The 18645-nt window shown below is 52.9% G+C and overlaps 1 protein-coding gene across 5 annotated transcripts in view; it reads left to right on the top strand.

The window, feature by feature from the left end:
• WDTC1 (WD and tetratricopeptide repeats 1) overlaps positions 1 to 8068 on the top strand; it is a 64562-nt gene extending 56494 nt beyond the window's left edge. For 4 of the 5 annotated variants that reach the window (XM_025278652.3, XM_025278650.3, XM_025278653.3 and 1 more), the window contains exons 13-16: positions 1032 to 1267; positions 2638 to 2815; positions 3452 to 3644; positions 6134 to 8068. In XM_025278652.3, coding sequence (XP_025134437.1) covers positions 1032 to 1267; positions 2638 to 2815; positions 3452 to 3644; positions 6134 to 6331 — 805 coding nt within the window. In that variant the 3' untranslated portion in view covers positions 6332 to 8068. The remainder of the gene's footprint in view (positions 1 to 1031; positions 1268 to 2637; positions 2816 to 3451; positions 3645 to 6133) is intronic. The other variant, XM_025278654.3, reaches the window with a different exon arrangement.
• Positions 8069 to 18645: the final 10577 nt, after the last annotated feature.

Genomic DNA, 18645 nt, shown 5'->3' with positions numbered 1-18645 from the left:
CGTCGGACCTGCCCTGGCCCCCTCGCACAGGGGCTGTGAGCTGCGCCTTGGTGGGGAGGCCATCAGCTCGGGGCCGGGGAGGTGGCGGGGGCGGGGGGCCTGCTTCTTAACACAAGTGGGTCCTAGGCCCACCTCACCCCAGCAGAGGGGAAAAATGGAGAAGTGGATCCCGTGAGGGCAACTGGCTCTCCAGTTGAGAGGTGGGGCTGTCTGTGGACCTGGGCAGATGTGTATTCTATACTCCTGCACAGGGTGGGAGGAGGAGGGGCTTCTTCTCTGACCTTCCCCACCCCCCAAAATCGTTCCCACTTCCCCACATCCGTGCTTCGGGAGTTTGGAGAAGTTAGTGTGGACGATTCGCAGCTCCTGTGGCCTATGCCCACCCCCACCCCCGCCATCCGCTTCCAGAGAAGTGACTCTGCCAGACTGTCGGGCCCCATCCTCCAGCCCCTGGAGGTAGAGGCCACAGCTGCTGTGGATCAGTCAGCCAGGACAGAGGGGGGCCTGGCTGAGGACTTGCTGCCTGCGGGTCAGACCCTGAGTCCCCAGCCTGACACTTCTGGCTTCACCGGACCACAGAACTGTCCTTGAGGGCCCCCTGCCTCAGACCTGGCTTTGAAGGCCAGCCGGGGGGATCTGAGGAGGTGGGTGGAGGAAGGGAGAAGGAGGGCCTGGGGAGCCTGAGGCGGGCAAGATGCCAGGCCTTCTGCTGCAGAGCTGCGGGTGCCTGGGGTGAGCGGGCGCACAGTTGCACTCTGTGTCCAGCAGAGGGCAGCCCGACACTGGTTTTTGCCTCATGCCCACCCTCTACCTGCCAAGACGCCGGGGTTCCTGGCTTGCCTCCTAAACATACTCTGCCTCCTAGAGAGCAAGTCCTGGGCTGAACCAGGATTCTCTCCATCCCCAAATACCCTTGCCCTGAGATTGCTCAAAGGTGGGCTGGGGTGGCCGCAGGACGCGACGAGACTGAATGGGGACTCCCTGCCTGCCACGGGGCCCCACCTCCAAACCACACTCCCCTGCCTTCCCAGGGATGGTGACCACTACGACGCCCTGAGGGACTGCCTCAAGGCCATCTCCCTAAATCCATGCCACCTGAAGGCGCACTTCCGCCTGGCCCGATGCCTCTTTGAGCTCAAGTACGTGGCTGAGGCCCTAGAGTGCCTGGATGATTTCAAAGGGAAGTTCCCGGAGCAGGCCCACAGCAGCGCCTGTGACGCACTGGGACGCGACATCACGGCCGCCCTCTTCTCCAAAAGTGATGGCGGTAAGTACAGCGCGCTGAGGACGCGTTGCTGTCCCTGTCCGTTGGAGATGCTACGTGACATTCTGGGGAGGACATAAGTTCTGAGACTGGAGAGGCCTGGGCTCACGCGGATTGAGAACCACATGACCTTGAGACAGTCCCTTGGTCTCTTTGAGACAAGGATTAGCAATAGCGTGTTTAAGGCACATGGTGTAGTTCCCCCAGGCTCAGGAGAGGAGTCGGCTGAGCTAGGCCATCCTCTCCTGTCATGGACAGGGCCTTGGCCATTCCACTGGGATCCGAGCTCCAGCTAGTTGGCTAGAGTGCACTTGCTCCAGATGGCGTGGGTGCAGGAGAGACAGCACACAGGGCAGTGGTGAGGCCCCAGGCACAGGTATGGGGCCTCGGTTCCAGTCTCAGCTCTGCCATGTGGAACCGGGAGACTTTGGGCAGAGCACAGCCTCTCTGAACCTGCTGGCTTATTTGTACAGTGTGTTGAAGGGCCTGCCCTGCTCCTCTGGGTAGCGCTGGAGAGCGAGCCAAGTAACTGCAGTCGGTAAACGTGAGAGGGGAGCTCACTGGGGGCAGACATGCAGCTTCCTCTTCTGCTCTGCAGCATATTGGACCACGGATTGATCCATCTGTCTGGGTAGTGCCAGGCACTGTGCTATGTCCTGGGAATACATCTGGGAACAAGTCAGATGGAATTTCTGTCTTCATGAATCTATAGCTTGGGAAGGGACTGAGCAATGAAGGAGAAGCAAAGAAGACCCCAGGGGCCTGATAGGGTGCAAGTGCAGGGGGAGGGCTTGAAGGCAGCCTGGGGTTCTTGAGGGAGACGTTCAGGCGGAGATCTTGAAGCTGGGGAAGAGGTGACTAGGCACAGAGTGTCGCCAGAGGTGAAGCGTCTGGTAGAGGGACCAGCGCGTGCCAAGGCCCTGAGGCAGTCAGAGACAAGGCACTGAGAGAGCTGGTGTGATTGTACCGAGGCACGTAAGCAGCCCACCAGGACCCAGGCTGACTTGTCTTCCAGGGCGGGAGGGCTAGAAAAATCACCCGCTCAAGGCTCTCTTGGCAGCGCTTTGCCTTCCCCTCCCTGCCGCTCACCTCCACAGCAACAGACCTTAGGGCCGTGCATCCTCGGGGCTTCCAGACATTATTCAGGGACCTAAGCCAAGGCCCTCCTGGCATCAGCGGTCTCCTCTTGAACACCCTCAAGGGCAGAATGCACAGATGCCTCTTTTTCACAGTTGTTCCCAGCTTTTCAGGGTAGTAGGAGAGAGAGAGCCCTTCATGGCTTACTACTTGGACGGAGAACAGGATGAAGGGGAGGAAACGGGGAGCGGGGGAGAGATGGGCAGGACTCTCACGGTCCCTGTTCTCTGCTCCAGAGGAGAAGAAGGGAGCAGGCGGTGGCGGCGGCCCCGTCCGCCTCCGCAGCATGAGCCGCAAGGACTCCATCTCCGAGGACGAGATGGTGCTGCGGGAGCGAAGCTACGACTACCAGTTCCGCTACTGTGGCCACTGCAACACCACCACGGATATCAAGGAGGCGAATTTCTTTGGCAGGTCTGAGGCCCTGAAGAGGAGGGGGAGGGCCTAGCCTGGTTGGCGGCAGGAGGTTGCGGGTGGCATGGGGACCTAGGCTTTCAGAAGTCTCAGATCCCAGCTCTGTGCCCTTGGGCAGAGGGCTTCACCTCTGTGAGCCCCCATCACCCCCAGCCCTCCTCTATAGATGACATACTCTCTTGGGTAGGTGAGATCCATGAATATGAGTCAAGCATCTCCAGCAAGATCCCTTCTAAATATCAGCAGTGTGTTGGGGGCAGGTGTGCTGTGGGATCTGGGGGTCTGGATCCAGAGAGGCTAGGACTACTGAGGAAAGGCTGAGGCAGGAGAGTTCCCAGAGACCCCTGAGAGGCAGGATCTGATCCTGGCACCCAGGGGGCTTATGACGCACTTTGAGGGAGAGTAAGTTAGAGGGACCTCGGCCGTCTGTGACCCCAAGGTTAGAACAGTTGGACAGTGACACGACTCTCCAGTGTGGAGAGGATTCTCGTGTGCGTGGGAGTTCCGAGTCGGGTGAAGACTCCAGAGTTCAGGGGGCTGAGTGGCTCCAGGCTTCCCTGCCCCCCCTTTCCCTCAGCCATGCAGCCTGCGGGCCATCCCCCCACCTGACCTCCCTGCCCTTTGCCCCTCTGCCAGCAACGCTCAGTATATCGTCAGTGGCTCTGACGATGGCTCCTTCTTCGTCTGGGAAAAGGAGACCACCAACCTGGTCCGCGTGCTGCAGGGCGACGAATCCATCGTCAACTGCCTGCAGCCACACCCCAGCTACTGCTTCCTGGCCACCAGCGGCATCGACCCTGTTGTGCGGCTCTGGAACCCCCGGCCAGAGGTGAGGGGGCGGGCAGGGTGGCAGCAGCCAAGCCGGGAGGAAAGAAGCAGGACGCTCTGCGAGGCCTCCAGCTGAGCTCATGTGGGGCGGGAAGGGAAAGGAATCATAGCCTCACAGAGGCAAGGGGCTTCCGGGGAGGAGCTCTCTCCCCAGGGGTCCAAGCTGCATCAGGGCGGGAGCCAGCGAGTTCTGAAAGCTCCAGATGAAGCGGGCAAGTCCAGGGGCATATCCATGAGCCAGGTGTGAAGGTGAGCCTCACACCCGGGAGGCAGTGGCCCGGTAACTGGGCCCGGGTGCGGGAGGGTAGGGAGGTCACCCGCCCCGCCCCAACACCAGCTCCCAGATCGGCACCTCCCTCAGTGCCCTGTCCCTCGCGTCCCTCTGCGTCATGTCCCCCAGAAGCCCTGCAGAGGCCAGTGCCTCAGGCACACGGGCAGTGCATAGGCTTTGGAGTCTGATGGCCCTCAGTTTGAATCCTGGTCCCTTCACTTAGGCCTGAGGGGCTCAACCCAGGTTTTTATCATCTGTATATCAGAATGGGCATGACAGCAGCACCTCTGAAGGCTACTTTGAGGATTAAAGAAGTGATGCCTGTGATGTGTCTGGTCCACGGGGACACAGGGACAGTGCGGGTAATCAGGTGGGCTGGCCTGAGGCCTCCCCGGCTCTCTGCCTACCTCCTCTCCCTTCCCAGCTGGTAAAACAGAAGTCAAGAGGTGGATCTAATTCCAGAGGCAATTTCCTATAAATTTTAAGACCTTTCCTTGAGGGACGAGTGGCAGCAAAAGAACGGGGTGGGAGAGCTGTGTCTGCACCCCCCCCCCCCCCAGGGCTTGGTATCTGTGCCCTGCACCCAGGGTATGGTATCTGTGCCCCCCACCCAGGGTATGGTATCTGTGCATCCCCCCCAGGGTATGGTATGTGTACACCCCCAAGGGTGTGGTATCTGTGCCCCCCCCCCCAGGGTATGGTATCTGTGCCCCCCACCCAGGGTATGGTATCTGTGCATCCCCCCCAGGGTATGGTATGTGTACACCCCCAAGGGTGTGGTATCTGTGCCCCCCCCCCCCAGGGTATGGTATCTGTGCATCCCCCCCAGGGTATGGTATCTGTGCATCCCCCCCAGGGTACGGTATGTGTACACCCCCAAGGGTATGGTATCTGTGCACCCCCCCAGGGTATGGTATCTGTGCACCCCCCCCAGGGTATGGTATCTGTGCACCCCCCCCAGGGTATGGTATCTGTGCCCCAAACCCAGGGTATGGTATCTGTGCCCCCCCCCCCCAGGGTATGGTATCTGTGCACCCCCCCCAGGGCATGGTATCTGTGCACCCCCCCCCCAGGGCATGGTATCTGTGCACCCCCCCCAGGGCATGGTATCTGTGCACCCCCCCCAGGGCATGGTATCTGTGCACCCCCCCCCAGGGTATGGTATCTGTGCACCCCCCCAGGGTATGGTATCTGTGCACCCCCCCCAGGGTATGGTATCTGTGCACCCCCCCAGGGTATGGTATCTGTGCACCCCCCCCAGGGTATGGTATCTGTGCACCCCCCCAGGGTATGGTATCTGTGCCCCAAACCCAGGGTATGGTATCTGTGCACCCCCCCCCAGGGTATGGTATCTGTGCACCCCCCCCAGGGCATGGTATCTGTGCACCCCCCCCCAGGGCATGGTATCTGTGCACCCCCCCCAGGGCATGGTATCTGTGCACCCCCCCCCCAGGGTATGGTATCTGTGCACCCCCCCAGGGTATGGTATCTGTGCACCCCCCCCAGGGTATGGTATCTGTGCCCCAAACCCAGGGTATGGTATCTGTGCACCCCCCCCAGGGTATGGTATCTGTGCACCCCCCCCAGGGCATGGTATCTGTGCACCCCCCCCCAGGGCATGGTATCTGTGCACCCCCCGCCAGGGTATGGTATCTGTGCACCCCCCCCCCAGGGTATGGTATCTGTGCACCCCCCGCCAGGGTATGGTATCTGTGCACCCCCCCCCCCAGGGTATGGTATCTGTGCACCCCCCCCAGGGTATGGTATCTGTGCACCACCCCCCAGGGTATGGTATCTGTGCACCCCCCGCCAGGGTATGGTATGCGTGCCCCGCACATGCTGGGGCAAGTCCACCCTTGTCCGTGTCCATGCACCCCGCCCCCCGCTATACTCTGTGTTCTCTTCACTTTCCAGTGTGGGCCCACCAGAAGACGCTCTGGTGTGTGTACCCCCTGGTGTAGATCCCACTGTGTGACCGTGTGCCCCCACCCCCAGTGTAGTGCGTCATCCCCCTCACATGTATCCTGGCGTCTGTCTGTCCTTCCATCCATCCACGTACATCCCAGGACGCGTTTCCCCTGCACCTGGGCACCCATGGGTACACCCACACACACGCCCTGGTATGTACATGCCCCTCCACACACACAGCTCAGTCTGTGTGTACTTCCCCTGCTCACAGATCCCCTGTAAGCGTGCCTCCCCCGGCTCCCCTCCCGCAGAGTGAAGACCTCACAGGCCGAGTTGTGGAGGACATGGAGGGCGCCTCCCAGGCCAACCAGCGGCGCATGAACGCGGACCCGTTGGAGGTGATGCTGCTCAACATGGGCTACCGGATCACAGGCCTGAGCAGTGGGGGTGCAGGGGCCTCTGACGACGAGGACAGCTCGGAGGGCCAGGTGCAGTGCCGGCCCAGCTAGGCCCTCCCAGCCCCGGGCCCAGCCCCCGCCATTGGCTGCATCCTCCGCCCCGGGCAGGAGGTCAGGGGGTTCTGTTTTGGTTTGTCTTCCCCGTCCCCCCATTTTTTTTTTTTTTTTCATTTTTCCCCGTTACATTTGTTAGTTTGGCATTGCGGGCGGGGATTGCTACAACTTGCTGGCTTTTGGACTTTTGGGCAGTTGCCCCTTGACTGGCCCCAGCCGTGAGCAGACGAGCAGGGGGGAAGCCCCTCCATCTCCTCTGACCCCACCTCCCACCTCCATGTCCCTGAGGGCTCTGGCCTGCCTCAGGTGGGGAGGCCAGGGCTGCCGCTGTCTGCGGGGACTGCCCCACCCTTCGGCTGGCAGCAGGAGTGGGGTGGAATTGGACAGGCTGGCCTTGGCCTGTTAGCATTCTTGCTCCTGACGGCGAGGCTGGCTCCCTCCTGGTCTTCAGGGAATGTTCTAGAAAAGGACAGGGTGCCCCCAATCCCTGCAGAGCCGCTGTGTCAGGGTGGAAACAGAAGTGAGGAGGGAGCCCTGGAGTGGGCATGGTCAGGCCACTTCCTCCTGGCAACCCAATGTCCTTTCCCTCTCCCCCCTCCGCCCCTGCTGGACCCCCCAAGCACGGGCGCTGGGTCCTTGCTGTGCCCGCACGCCCTCACCGGCCCTCTGGGGGCTCAGCCTCTCCCACGGGCCCTGGCAGTGGGCAGGGGCACCACACCATTCCCCGCCCACCTGTGCCAGCCCTTCTGCACTCTGGGGGGGGGCCCCTCTCCTCCCTTGGGCGCTCTTCGGCCTCACTGTGACCTTTCTGCCAGAGCTCCCAGCCAGGCCTCCTCTCGCTGAGATGGCACTCCCTCCCACCCCCCACACGCTGAGCCGCCACAAAGACCAAAGAAGTGATGGCTTTTCTCTGTCCCCTGCTGCTCTGGGGGGAGGGGGTGGGTCTCCTGAGCCCTGGGATGGAAAGTCCCTAACTCGGCCCCCTCCTCAGCAGCCCAGAGCTCTACACTGGATGCAGCGGTTCCCCCAGCACCCCACCACTCCCCCCCAGGCCTCGCTCTTGGTCCCCTTGGCTCTCAGCTCCCCTTGGCGCTCCCTGGGCTCCAGCTTCCAGCTGCAGCCTCCCTCCACCCTGCTCCCTCCCTCCGCCCTGTCTCTGCCAGGTGCCTCCTCTCAGTCAGGCTTCAGAGAAGCCCTGGAGACAGCAGGGCCATGTTAAAAGCTTTTTCACAGTTTTAAGAAGATGGGGGTGGGGGTGGGGTGGTAAGGATAGTGGTGGGGGGTCTGGCACCATCTCGTCATTGCTTTAATCCCAGCGACACAGGTGGCAGCCTCTCCCCCTTCCTCTCCCCCACCATCGCCCTCCCCACCCCTCTCTCCTAGCTTGGTAATGAAGTATATTTATTGGTGAAGGAAACAGCTGCTGCTGCTTCTGCTGCTGCTGGGACTCGCTCCCCTGTCTCTTCTCCACGACCTTTCTCCAGCCGGGAGGGGAGAGCCGGAGCGCTGAGGCTGGGCCTGGGGCCCAAGGACTAGCAGGGGCCCCTTTGCTTTCCTGTGTTCCAGCCACCCGCCATTTCCTCCCTCCCTGCCTCCTGCCTGCCCAGCCTGGGCCCTGCCGTGTGGAGAGACACAGAAGCCTTACTGTCCTCTGGGGGCAGGAGCCGAGCCTTTTTGTTGCTCCGCTCCCAGGAGAGTGAGGGTGACGCAACTGATTAAAACCATTTTGTTCTAGGTGTGGCTGGTGGCATTTGTGGGTTGCCCATGGGTCTGGGGGAAAGGGAGAGAATTTCATCTCCGTAGCTCCGTGACTCTTGAGTAACCACACCTCTGCCGGGTGGAATGAGGCCCGCCTTGGAGCGTCCCTGTGGACCGTGGCCACCAGCCCGGCAGGACCAAGTGCAGAGCCTGGCCCTGGTAGCCGTGATTTGCGATAATCAGCTTTCGTTATCTGGGCTGTCTTCTCATCTGTAAAGTAAGGGGGGTGAAGTCTTAGTGGTTTTCCAGACTTTTAAAATCACAACCCAAACAAATATACATCTTACATTGTGACCCAAGATACCCATGCTAATTTGTATGCATATAATGAACATAAGTTTTACATAATAACACTAAGCCTTGCTACATGCAATGTGTTCTAGTTACCATTCTATTTTATGAAGGAGGGGAAAAAAATGCTGTCTAGAACCCACTAAATTGATTTCAAAATCTGTTGTTTCTTGATGGGCCCTAGATTAGAGGGTTTCTTACACCAAAGGTTCCCAAACTTTCTCAGCTCACTGAACCAATAGTGCCTCAGTAGTTTTTACCTGGACCCCCTAAGCCGAAAGAAATACCTAACATTTCAACATATTAGTTAAGCCAAGATCACTTAAGAATTTATGTCCTGGGCTTCCTTGGTGGTCCGGTGGTCAGGAATCCGCCTGCCAAAGCAGGGGACATGGGTTCAATCCCTTTTCTGGGAAGATCCCACATGCCACAGAGCAGCTAAGCCCGTGTACAACTACTGAGCCCAGCCAGCCACAACTGCTGAAGCCTGTGTGCCTAAAGCCTGTGCTCCACAGCAAGAGAAGCCACCAAAATGAGGAACGCGTGCACTGTGACTAAACAGCAGCCCCAGTCATTGCAACTGGAAAAAGCCCATGCAGCAACGATGACCCAGTGCAACCAAAAGTAAATAATAATCTTAAAAAAAAAATTGTCCCACCAAGTTAGTCATTAAAGAATACACAAAAGAGAAAAAAAGTGAAAAAAAAAACATATCAGAAGAAACTATTTCATTCTTAATAACTACAGTAACTACTGGAATCGGTGTGCTTGTTGGGTGCTGTAAAACTTGTCAGACTTTCTTTTCTAATCAGATTGGACGCCACCACCCTCATTTCGTGTTCCACAGTGACTTTCATTTACTTTGTATCTCAGCAACCTCTAAAAACTCAGCTTCTCAAAGATGACATAATCAAAGGAATGTAGTGGAGTCTAAGGATAAAACTGAACCACCCTGAGCTTGAAGTTCTCTCAGTAGCCAACAGATGCTAAGTAACTCTAAATTTAAAATATCCTTCTGTGCTCCTGTGACTTGACTGTGGCACCCTAAGGTACCTTGATGCACAGTTTGGGAACTGTGGGTCAGTACTGTAGGAACAATAGTTTCACCAGTGAGATTTTGTGGTTATTCTGTTTGTACATTTGGAAAGAACCAGGCTGAGGCCAGCAGGGTGTACTCAGTTTAGTACAGGAGACAGGGAAGAGATTCTGTCAGAAGCACAATAGGTGATGTCATGAAGCCGGTGCTTATCATTCCTCTGTATTCCCAAACTGATGCTGCTTTAGCACATTTCCAGACTATGCAAGGAAGGGGTGATATACCAGATTGAGGGACTAGGGCAGAGTCCCAGGTGCCCTCATGGAGCCTGAGTGACTCAGTTCAGCTGCATGGTAGAGGTTGGAGTCACCCATGGACTTCAGGGGCAGCCAAACTGGGGAGGACTCCCTGTGCTTGACTGCAGGGATTGCAGGCTTGGTCCTGCGAGCAGGGATTAGCCATTGGAAGACTTCACCAGGAGCTCCATCTCATTTGGAATTGGTACATTTAAAAAAAAAAAAACTTTTTTTAGAGCAGTTTAAAGCTTACAGAAAATTAAAAAGATAATACAAAGTCCCATATACCCCCTCTCTCCCTGACTCCATTTCCCCTCTTATTAACATCTTGCATCAATGTACATTTGTTACAATTAATGAACCAATGTTGATACACCATTAATAACTAAGGTCCGTAGCTTATATTGAGGTTCACTCTTTGTATTGTACAGTTTGATGGGTTTTGACATATACATAATGTCCTGTATTCACACTGTGAAAAACAGTTGCACTGCCATAAAAATCCCCTGCCCTCTACCTATTCAGTCCTTACCAGCACACATACAAAAAAAGAAAAAAAGTAAGTACTAAGTACATATATGCTTCAGTTCAGTCGCTCAGTCGTGTCCGACTCTTCGCGACCCCATGAATTGCAGCATGCCAGGCCTCCCTGTCCATCACTAACTCCCGGAGTTCACTCAGACTCACGTCCATCGAGTCAGTGATGCCATCCAGCCGTCTCATCCTCTGTCGTCCCCTTCTCCTCCTGCCCCCAATCCCTCCCAGCTTAGTACCTACTAAGTATGTACCAGCAAAATATACACAAGATATTTATGAGGAAAACTACAAAATCATGATGAGTGAAAACAAGGGAAATCAGAATATGTGAAGAGATATTCCATGCTCATACATAGGAAGCCTCTATTAATAATAAAGATGTCATTTCTTCCCAACTTGGGCAGTGAAATCTCAACCAAAATCCCAGCAGATTATTTCATGACTATCCACAGGCTTATTCTAATGTTTCTATGGAGAGACAAAAGACCCAGAATAGCCAACACAAGTAACAGAGAGAAAGAACAAAGTCAGAGGACTGACACTATCCAACCTCAAGACTTATCATAAAGCTACAATAACCAAGACAGTGTGGCATTTGCGAAGGAAAAGACAAATGAGTGGAATGATCTAGGGATCCCAAAAGTAGATCCACACAAATATAGTCAACTGATCTCTGACCAAAGAGCAGAATCAACTCAATGGAGAAAGGAAAGCAACCTTTGCAACAAATGGTGCTGGAACAACTGGATATCTCCTTGTGTGGGTGCGTGCTAAGTCGCTTCAGTCATGTCTGACTCTGCAGCCCCATGGACTGTAACCCGCCAGGCTCCTCTGTCCATGGGATTCTCCAGGCAAGAACACTGGAGTGAGTTGCCATGCCCTCCTCAGGGAATCTTCCCCCACCTAGGGATCAAACTCACGTCTCTTGTGTAGCCTGCATTTTGGTGGGTGGTTCTTTACCACTAGAGCCAGCTGGGAAGCCCAGACATCTACATGCCCCACCCAACCCCCCAAAAAAGGATCTAAGCACTGAGTACACTGTCCATAAAAATTAACTCAAAATTGATCCTAGAACTAAATGTAAAACATATCAATAAAACTCAGAAGACCACATAGGAGAAGATCTAAGTTTGGCAACATGTATTTAGATACAACATTGAAAGCACAACCCATGAAAGAAAAAATTGATAAACTGGACTTCATCAAAACTCCTGTTCTATGAAATCACTGTTAAGAGAATGAAAAAGACAAGCCAACAATTAAGAGAAAATAAACGAATTTTTACAACTCAACAATATGAAACAAGCACCCCAATTTAAAAATGGGCAAAATATCTGAATAGACACCTCACCAAGGAGAATATACAGATGACTAGTAAGCACAGAAAAGCTGTCCAGCATTATGTCACTTCAGTTTAGTTGCTAAGTTGTGTCCGACTCTTTGCGACCCCATGAACCGCAGCATGCCAGGCTTCCCTGTCCATCACCAACTCCCAGAGTCTACCCAAACTCATGTCCATTGAGTCAGTGATGCCATCCAACTATCTCATCCTCTGTCATCCCCTTCTCCTCCCGCCCTCAATCTTTCCCAGGATCCGGGTCTTTTCAAATGAGTCAGCTCTTTGCATCAGGTGGCCAAAGTATTGGAATTTCAGCTTCAACATCAGTCCTTCCAATGAACACCCAGGACTGATCCTTTAGGATGGACTGGTTGGATCTCCTTGCAGTCCAAGGGACTCTCAAGAGTCTTCTCCAACACCACAGTTCAAAAGCATCAATTCTTCTGGGCTCAGCATTCTTTATAGTCCAACTCTCTCATCCATACATGACTACTGGAAAAACCATAGCCTTGACTAGATGGACCTTTGTTGACAAAATAATGTCTCTACTTTTTAATATGCTGTCTAGGTTGGTCATAACTTCCCTTCCAAGGAGTAAGCATCTTTTAATTTCATGGCTGCAGTCACCATCTGCAGTAATTTTGGAGCCCCAAAAAATAAAGTCAGACTCTTTTCCATTGTTTCCCCACCTATTTGCCATGAAGTGACAGGACCAGATGCTATGATCTTCATTTTCTGAATGTTGAGCTTTAAGCCAACTTTTTCACTCTCCTCTTTCACTTTCATCAAGAGGCTCTTTAGTTCTTCTTCACTTTCTGCCATAAAGGTGGTATCATCTGCATATCTGAGGTTATTGATATTTCTCCCAGCAATCTTGATTCCAGCTTGTGCTTCTTCCAGCCCAGCATTTCTCATGATGTACTCTGCATATAAGTTAAATAAGCAGGGTGACAATATACAGCCTTGACGTACCTCATTTGCTATTTGGGACCAGTCTCTTGTTCCATGTCCAGTTCTAACTGTTGCTTCCTGACCTGCATACAGATTTCTCAAGAGGCAGGTCAGGTGGTCTGGTATGCCCTTCTCTTTGAGAATTTTCCAGTTTGTTGTGATCCACACAGTCAAAGGCTTTGGCATAGTCAATAAAGCAAAAATAGATGTTTTTCTGGAACTCTTCTTGCTTTTTCCATGATCCAGTGGATGTTGGCAATTTGATCTCTGGTTCCTCTGCCTTTTCTAAAACCAGCTTGAACATCTGGAAGTTCACAGTTCACATATTGCTGAAGCCTGGCTTGGATAATTTTGAGCATTACCTTACTAGTGTGTGAGATGAGTGCAATTGTGCGGTAATTTGAGCAATCTTTGGCATTGCCTTTCTTTGGGATTGGAATGAAAACTGACCTTTTCCAGTCCTGAGGCCACTGCTGAGTTTTCCAACTTTGCTGGCATATTGAGTGCAGCACTTTTACCACACCATCTTTTAGGATATGAAATAGCTCAACTGGAATTCCATCACCTCCACCAGCTCTGTTCGTAGTGATGCTTCCTAAGGCCCACTTGACTTCACATTCCAGGATGTCTGGCTCTAGGTGAGTGATCACACCATCATGATTATCTGGGTCGTGAAGATCTTTTTTGTACAGTTCTTCTGTGTCACTAGGGAATTACGCATTAAACCAACAATGCGATACCACACCACACCGATTAGGATGACAACATCAAATGCTGCCAAGGATGTGAAGCAACAGGAACTCATTCACTGCTGGTGAGGATGCAGAATGGTGAGAGTTTGGCAGTTTCTTGCAAAGTTTCAATAGTCTTTTTGTAAGATCCAGTAACTGCTCTCCTGAGTTGCAAGTGTTATGTCCATGCACAAACGTGGATGTAAATGTTCACAGCGGCTTCATTAATAATTGCCAAAAACCGGAAGCAACCAAGAAGTCCTCCAAAACGTGAATAGATAAAATAGGTACAGCTGTGCAATGTATGGAAATGAGCAATCAAGTCCCAAAGCCAGGGAGGAAATTTAACTGCATTATTGCTTTTGAAAGAAGCCAGTCTGAAAGCCATACCATATGATTCCAACTATATGACATTCTGGAAAAGGCAAAACTAGAGACAGTAAAAAGATCCGTGGTGATCCATTTTTAACGTCCGTCCACATATGTTACTCAACCCTGCTGATGGGGAGCCTGGGGCTCGGTCAGATAAGCCTGCACAGTGAATGTGTAGCAAAAGAGGCTTCAGGATTGGAACTTCTGTGTGTGTGGTGGGCAGATGTGGTCCCAGGGTCCTGCGGTGGGTCTCTGTGCTAAGGAGCATGCTAAAATGTAGTTGCAGAACTGAAAAGGAGATGAGAGATCATCTAGCTCAGAGGTTCCCAGCCCTGGTTATACATCAGAACCACCTGGGATACTGTTTTAACCAGAGATTCTGTTTTAATTGGTCTGTGGGGAAGGTGGGGAGGTGTCCAAGCATCCATCCATTATTTGAAAACATCCCAGATTCATTCTAATGTAGGGCCAGAGTGGAGAACCACCAATCTAGTCCTATTTCCAGACCATCTATGGAGTCCTATTTATGGATATAGACAAGTTCCAAAGAGGGGCAGGAAGAGGGAATGGGCTGCCTAAAACCCAAGTTAATTAGAGGCAAAACCAGGACTGGGTCACTAATCTCTGCTTCCTGGTCCACTTCTTTAAGAATCATTTTTCTTATTTAATGTCACGAAACTTTTTGAGCCCCTATTTGCCCAGCACTGGCTTAATGAAAATGCACCCAACGGGTTAGCCCCTGCGTTCCTGGAGCCCCCACAAGATCTGGAAGACATGGGTAGCAAATACGGGGGTCGTGCACTGTCTCTGAATGTTGGATTTTGCCATGGAGCTCCCCACTGAGTGGTAGGCTGTGTGTCTGATGGACATGATGGCAGGCGTGAGGCACTCATGGAGACAGGTTGGCTTCCTGCATCTGACCCATTTCTGTACATATAACACGTCCTAGGGTTTCCCTGGTGGCTCAGAGAGTAAAGGATCTGCCTGCAATGCAGAAGACTGGGGTTCGATCCTGGGGCAGGAAAGATACCCTGGAGAAGGGAATGGCAGCCAACCCACTCCAGTATTCTTGCCTGGAGAACTCCATGGACAGAGGAGCCTGGTGGGCTACAGTCAATGGGGTTGCAAAAAGTCGGACACAACTAAGTGACTAACACAACCAGGTCACTGGTCCAGTGAGGCCACAGTTTGCACCATTTTATGATGATTTACAGAATCTCAGGTCTCCTCCTCCTCTCTCTTTAATGGCCCTAAAAGGGGTCACCAGCAGAGAAAAAGCAGGATTGAGGTTCAGAACCCCAACTCTATCTAGTTTATGCGTGCTAAGTCGCTTCAGTCGTGTCCGACTGTGCGACCCTATGGACTGCAACTTGCCAGGCTCCTCTGACATGGGATTCTCCAGGCAAGAATACTGGAGTGGGTTGCCATGCCTTACTCCAGGGGATCTTCCCCACCCTGGGATTGTAACACCCCTGTCTGTTACATCTAAGCTGTATCGGCAGGCGAGTTCTTTACTACTAGCACCACCTGGGAAGCCTGGTTTATGTTTAGACCTTGGAAAAGTTCCTGAACCTTTCTGGGCTTATTTTTCTCTTTGGGAAAACGGATGCCATGATACCTGCTCTCTGGTTACTTCACGGCATTGTAAGGAGGCACCAAATCATAGGAGAGTATGCACATCAAAGTGCATTTTAAGTGGTTACGTGGTGATGAGTGATTTTAATTGCTATAATAGCTAACACCGAATGTTCATATTGGGCCAATAGCTGATCAGCTATAGCTTATCCAATAAACTTTGCAGGAACTTTGCAACTTTTTTTCCCCCATTTTGCTGCTGCTGCTGCTGCTGCTAAGTCACTTCAGTCGTGTCCAACTCTGGTGACCCCATAGACGGAAGCCCATCAGGCCCCACCGTCCCTGGGATTCTCCAGGCAAGAACACTGGAGTGGGTTGCCATTTCCTCCTCCAATGCATGAAAGTGAAAAGTGAAAGTGAAGTCACCCAGTCGTGTCTGACTCTTAGCGACCCCATGGACTGCAGCCTACCAGGCTCCTCCATCCATGGGATTTTCCAGGCAAGAGTACTGGAGTGGGTTGCCATTGCCTTCTCCTCCCCCATTTTAGGGATGAGGGAATTGATGCCCTGACAGGTTCAGTTACTTTCCTAAGGTCTGACAACCTCTGACAGAGCTAAGGGTCAGTACTGGGCTTGCTGGCTGACACCTGCGTTCACATGTTCAACCATCATGCTTTATCGCCCACCTGGCAGCAGAACCCAGCAGATTCTGGGCCTGGCTGTGCTTTCTATATTCTTGGGGAAGTTCACCCGTCTATAAAATGGAATGGAGAAGGAAGTCGTTTTGTAATCTCTAATGTCTTAACAGTCAGAGGGTGTATTCTCAAATGGTTTGTTTCATTGTATCTGCCCTGGTGGTCCCTTCCCCACCACGGAAAGGTTTGGAGCCATCCAGGAAGACCGTTTAGGGCTTAATGGAGGGAATCCAAAGGAGCATAAGCAGAAAGGCTGCAGAAGAGAGGGGACACACACACAATGTCACCCCTAGCAGCTCCACCAACCTGCGCTGAGATTGCCCCAGGCTCAGCTCTGCTTCCCTGGCTTATTGATTGAGGTGATTCTTCTGCCAGAGCCCTGAAGGAGACCAATCTATGGTCAACAAACAGCTCCGGGGACAGTCCCTAAGCGCTTCCTATCTGCCGTTCTGACTCCAAGGTCCAATGGATCTAGTCAGTCCCCTTCTCAAGGAGTTCACAGTCTCCTGAGGTAGACAGACATGTAAACAGCTAATGCTAATGCAAGTATACATGAATATTCAATAGGCAGAAACAGCCTCCGTGCTCTGGGAGCAAAGAGGGAGGATTTGCTGGAAACCTTGAAAGTGGTGTAGGAGAGCAGGGGAAGGGCACTCTGCTGAAGGAACAGTTCGAGCAAAGACACGAGGTATGAAGTGCAGGGCTCATTCTCTGAAGGGCAAACAGTGCAGTGAGGTTAACTCCAAGCAAGTCCCAAGGGAGACAGAGAGAGAGATGAGGGTGGAAAAAGAAGATTAAGGGTTGGGCCAGACCATGAGGGCCTTGAATGCCAGAATGAGGAGTGAGATGGCCTGGGGAAGGAAGGAAGGATGTGAGCTCTGGGGACTTCTACCTGGGGCCAATTGAGGGGGTGTCCTGACCCACACCAAGAGAGGACATGCCCTGAGTTCACCCTTCAAACAAGCAGTGTCTTACCCTCAAAGCTTTCCTGGCTTGACACTTCCAGCTCTGCCATCCTTCCCTCCCCCAGCCAGTCCTATAAGTGGGTCCAGATGGTCATTCCTATTTTAGGTCGGGGTGTGTGTTGGGGGAGGGGTAGCTATGAGCTCTATCAATCCTTTCCTGAGCTGTCTGTTAGAGGAGCTTCTTCCAGGACACTGCTGTGATCCTCTGAGCCTGGAAGGGAGTGTTAGGCCTTGGTGGAGATATCCCATCTGTCTGTGCGTGATAGGGGTGGCAGCAGCAGAGGAGGCAAGGACACGGGCCGCAGAGGCTTTCACATTGGGTAAGAGAACCAAGGTGACATGTACAAGTGGAAGGCGGCCCTGTGAACAGGCTGTGATGGGGAACAAGCCTAGGACAGAGGCTCCAGAGGAGTCAGAGAAGGAGCTGGCTTCTCCCTCCAGGTACCTGGAATTCTCCAGGCAAGAATAGTGACTCTTTGAGACCCTATGGACCATAGCCTGCCAGGCTCCTCTGTCCGTGCAATTCTCCAGGCAAGAATACTGAAGTGGGTTGCCATGCCTTCCCCCAGGGGATTTTCCTGACCCCGGGCATGGCAACCCACTCCAGTATTCTTGCCTGGAGAATCGCATGGACAGAGGAGCCTGGCAGGCTATGGTCCATAGGGTCGCAAAGAGTCAGTCATGACAGAAGCAACTTAGCACAGCACATGGACCCCTTCAGTTACCTGCCTCTTCTCATGCCCCTGCTTCTGCAGCTGCTTAGACCAAGGGTAGGAGGATGCAGACCATGGGGAAAGGGGCTGGGGCTCTCTAGTCAGACCCTGCTGAGCACTGTGCCTACCAACATCCATGGGGCCCTTAAAACTCTTGGGGCACTGCCAGGTAGCAGCTAACAGGCTAGGTTCCTGCCCTCAGACTGACTGTAGCTGTCATACTAAGCTTATAAGTATTTGTCATTCATTCAGTTTAGCAAATACTGATTAAGGAAATGCTCTGTGCCATGGACGGAGGAGCCTGATCGGCTGCAGTCCATGGGGTTGCTGAGGGTCGGACACGACTGACCGACTTCACTTTCACTTTTCACTTTCATGCATTGGAGGAGGAAATGGCAACCCACTCCAGTGTTCTTGCCTGGAGAATCCCAGGGATGTGGGAGTCTGGTGGCCTGCCGTCTGTGGGGTCGCACAGAGTCGGACACGACTGAAGTGACTTAGCAGCAGCAGCAACAGACACTAATAGGCATTGGTTTTACAAAAGTGAATAAGACAAATACAGTGTCTTCCTTCAAGGAGTTTCCAGCCTAGTGGGGGAGTCCAACAAGACATAGCCACAAACGTGCTGCGAAGGAAAAGAACAAGGCATTCCAGGAGCTTTCTCATTCAGATTGGGAGGCCAGGGAAGAGCTCTCTGAGAAAGCGACTTTAATCTGTGACTTGAAGGATGAATGGAAGTTAGCCAGTTTTGGAGGCAGTAGGGGCATTTCAGGTGAAAGAAAACAGTATGTGCCAAATCTGTGGGGTATGAAACAGCATGGCCCGTGAGCGGAACTGAAACAGGCTGTAGGACAGTGAACAAGTAAGCGGAAGGGCATGATGCAGGGCCTTGTAAGCCACGGCGCATTTGTGTTTTATCTAAAGTGCAATGGGAAGCCACTGAAGGCCGTAGAGTAAATGTGGTGCTTGTGTTGGTACTTTCAGATTTGTGGCAGACTCTGAGAAAGGCTGACTTTGGTTGGTTATTCATCCATATACACAATAAATGTTTA

The sequence above is a fragment of the Bubalus bubalis genome, chromosome 2, assembly GCF_019923935.1.
Source record: "Bubalus bubalis isolate 160015118507 breed Murrah chromosome 2, NDDB_SH_1, whole genome shotgun sequence".
NCBI lineage: Eukaryota > Metazoa > Chordata > Mammalia > Artiodactyla > Bovidae > Bubalus > Bubalus bubalis.
The sequence above is the reverse complement of the archived record's forward strand: the minus strand, read 5'-3'. Positions and strand labels throughout refer to the sequence as shown.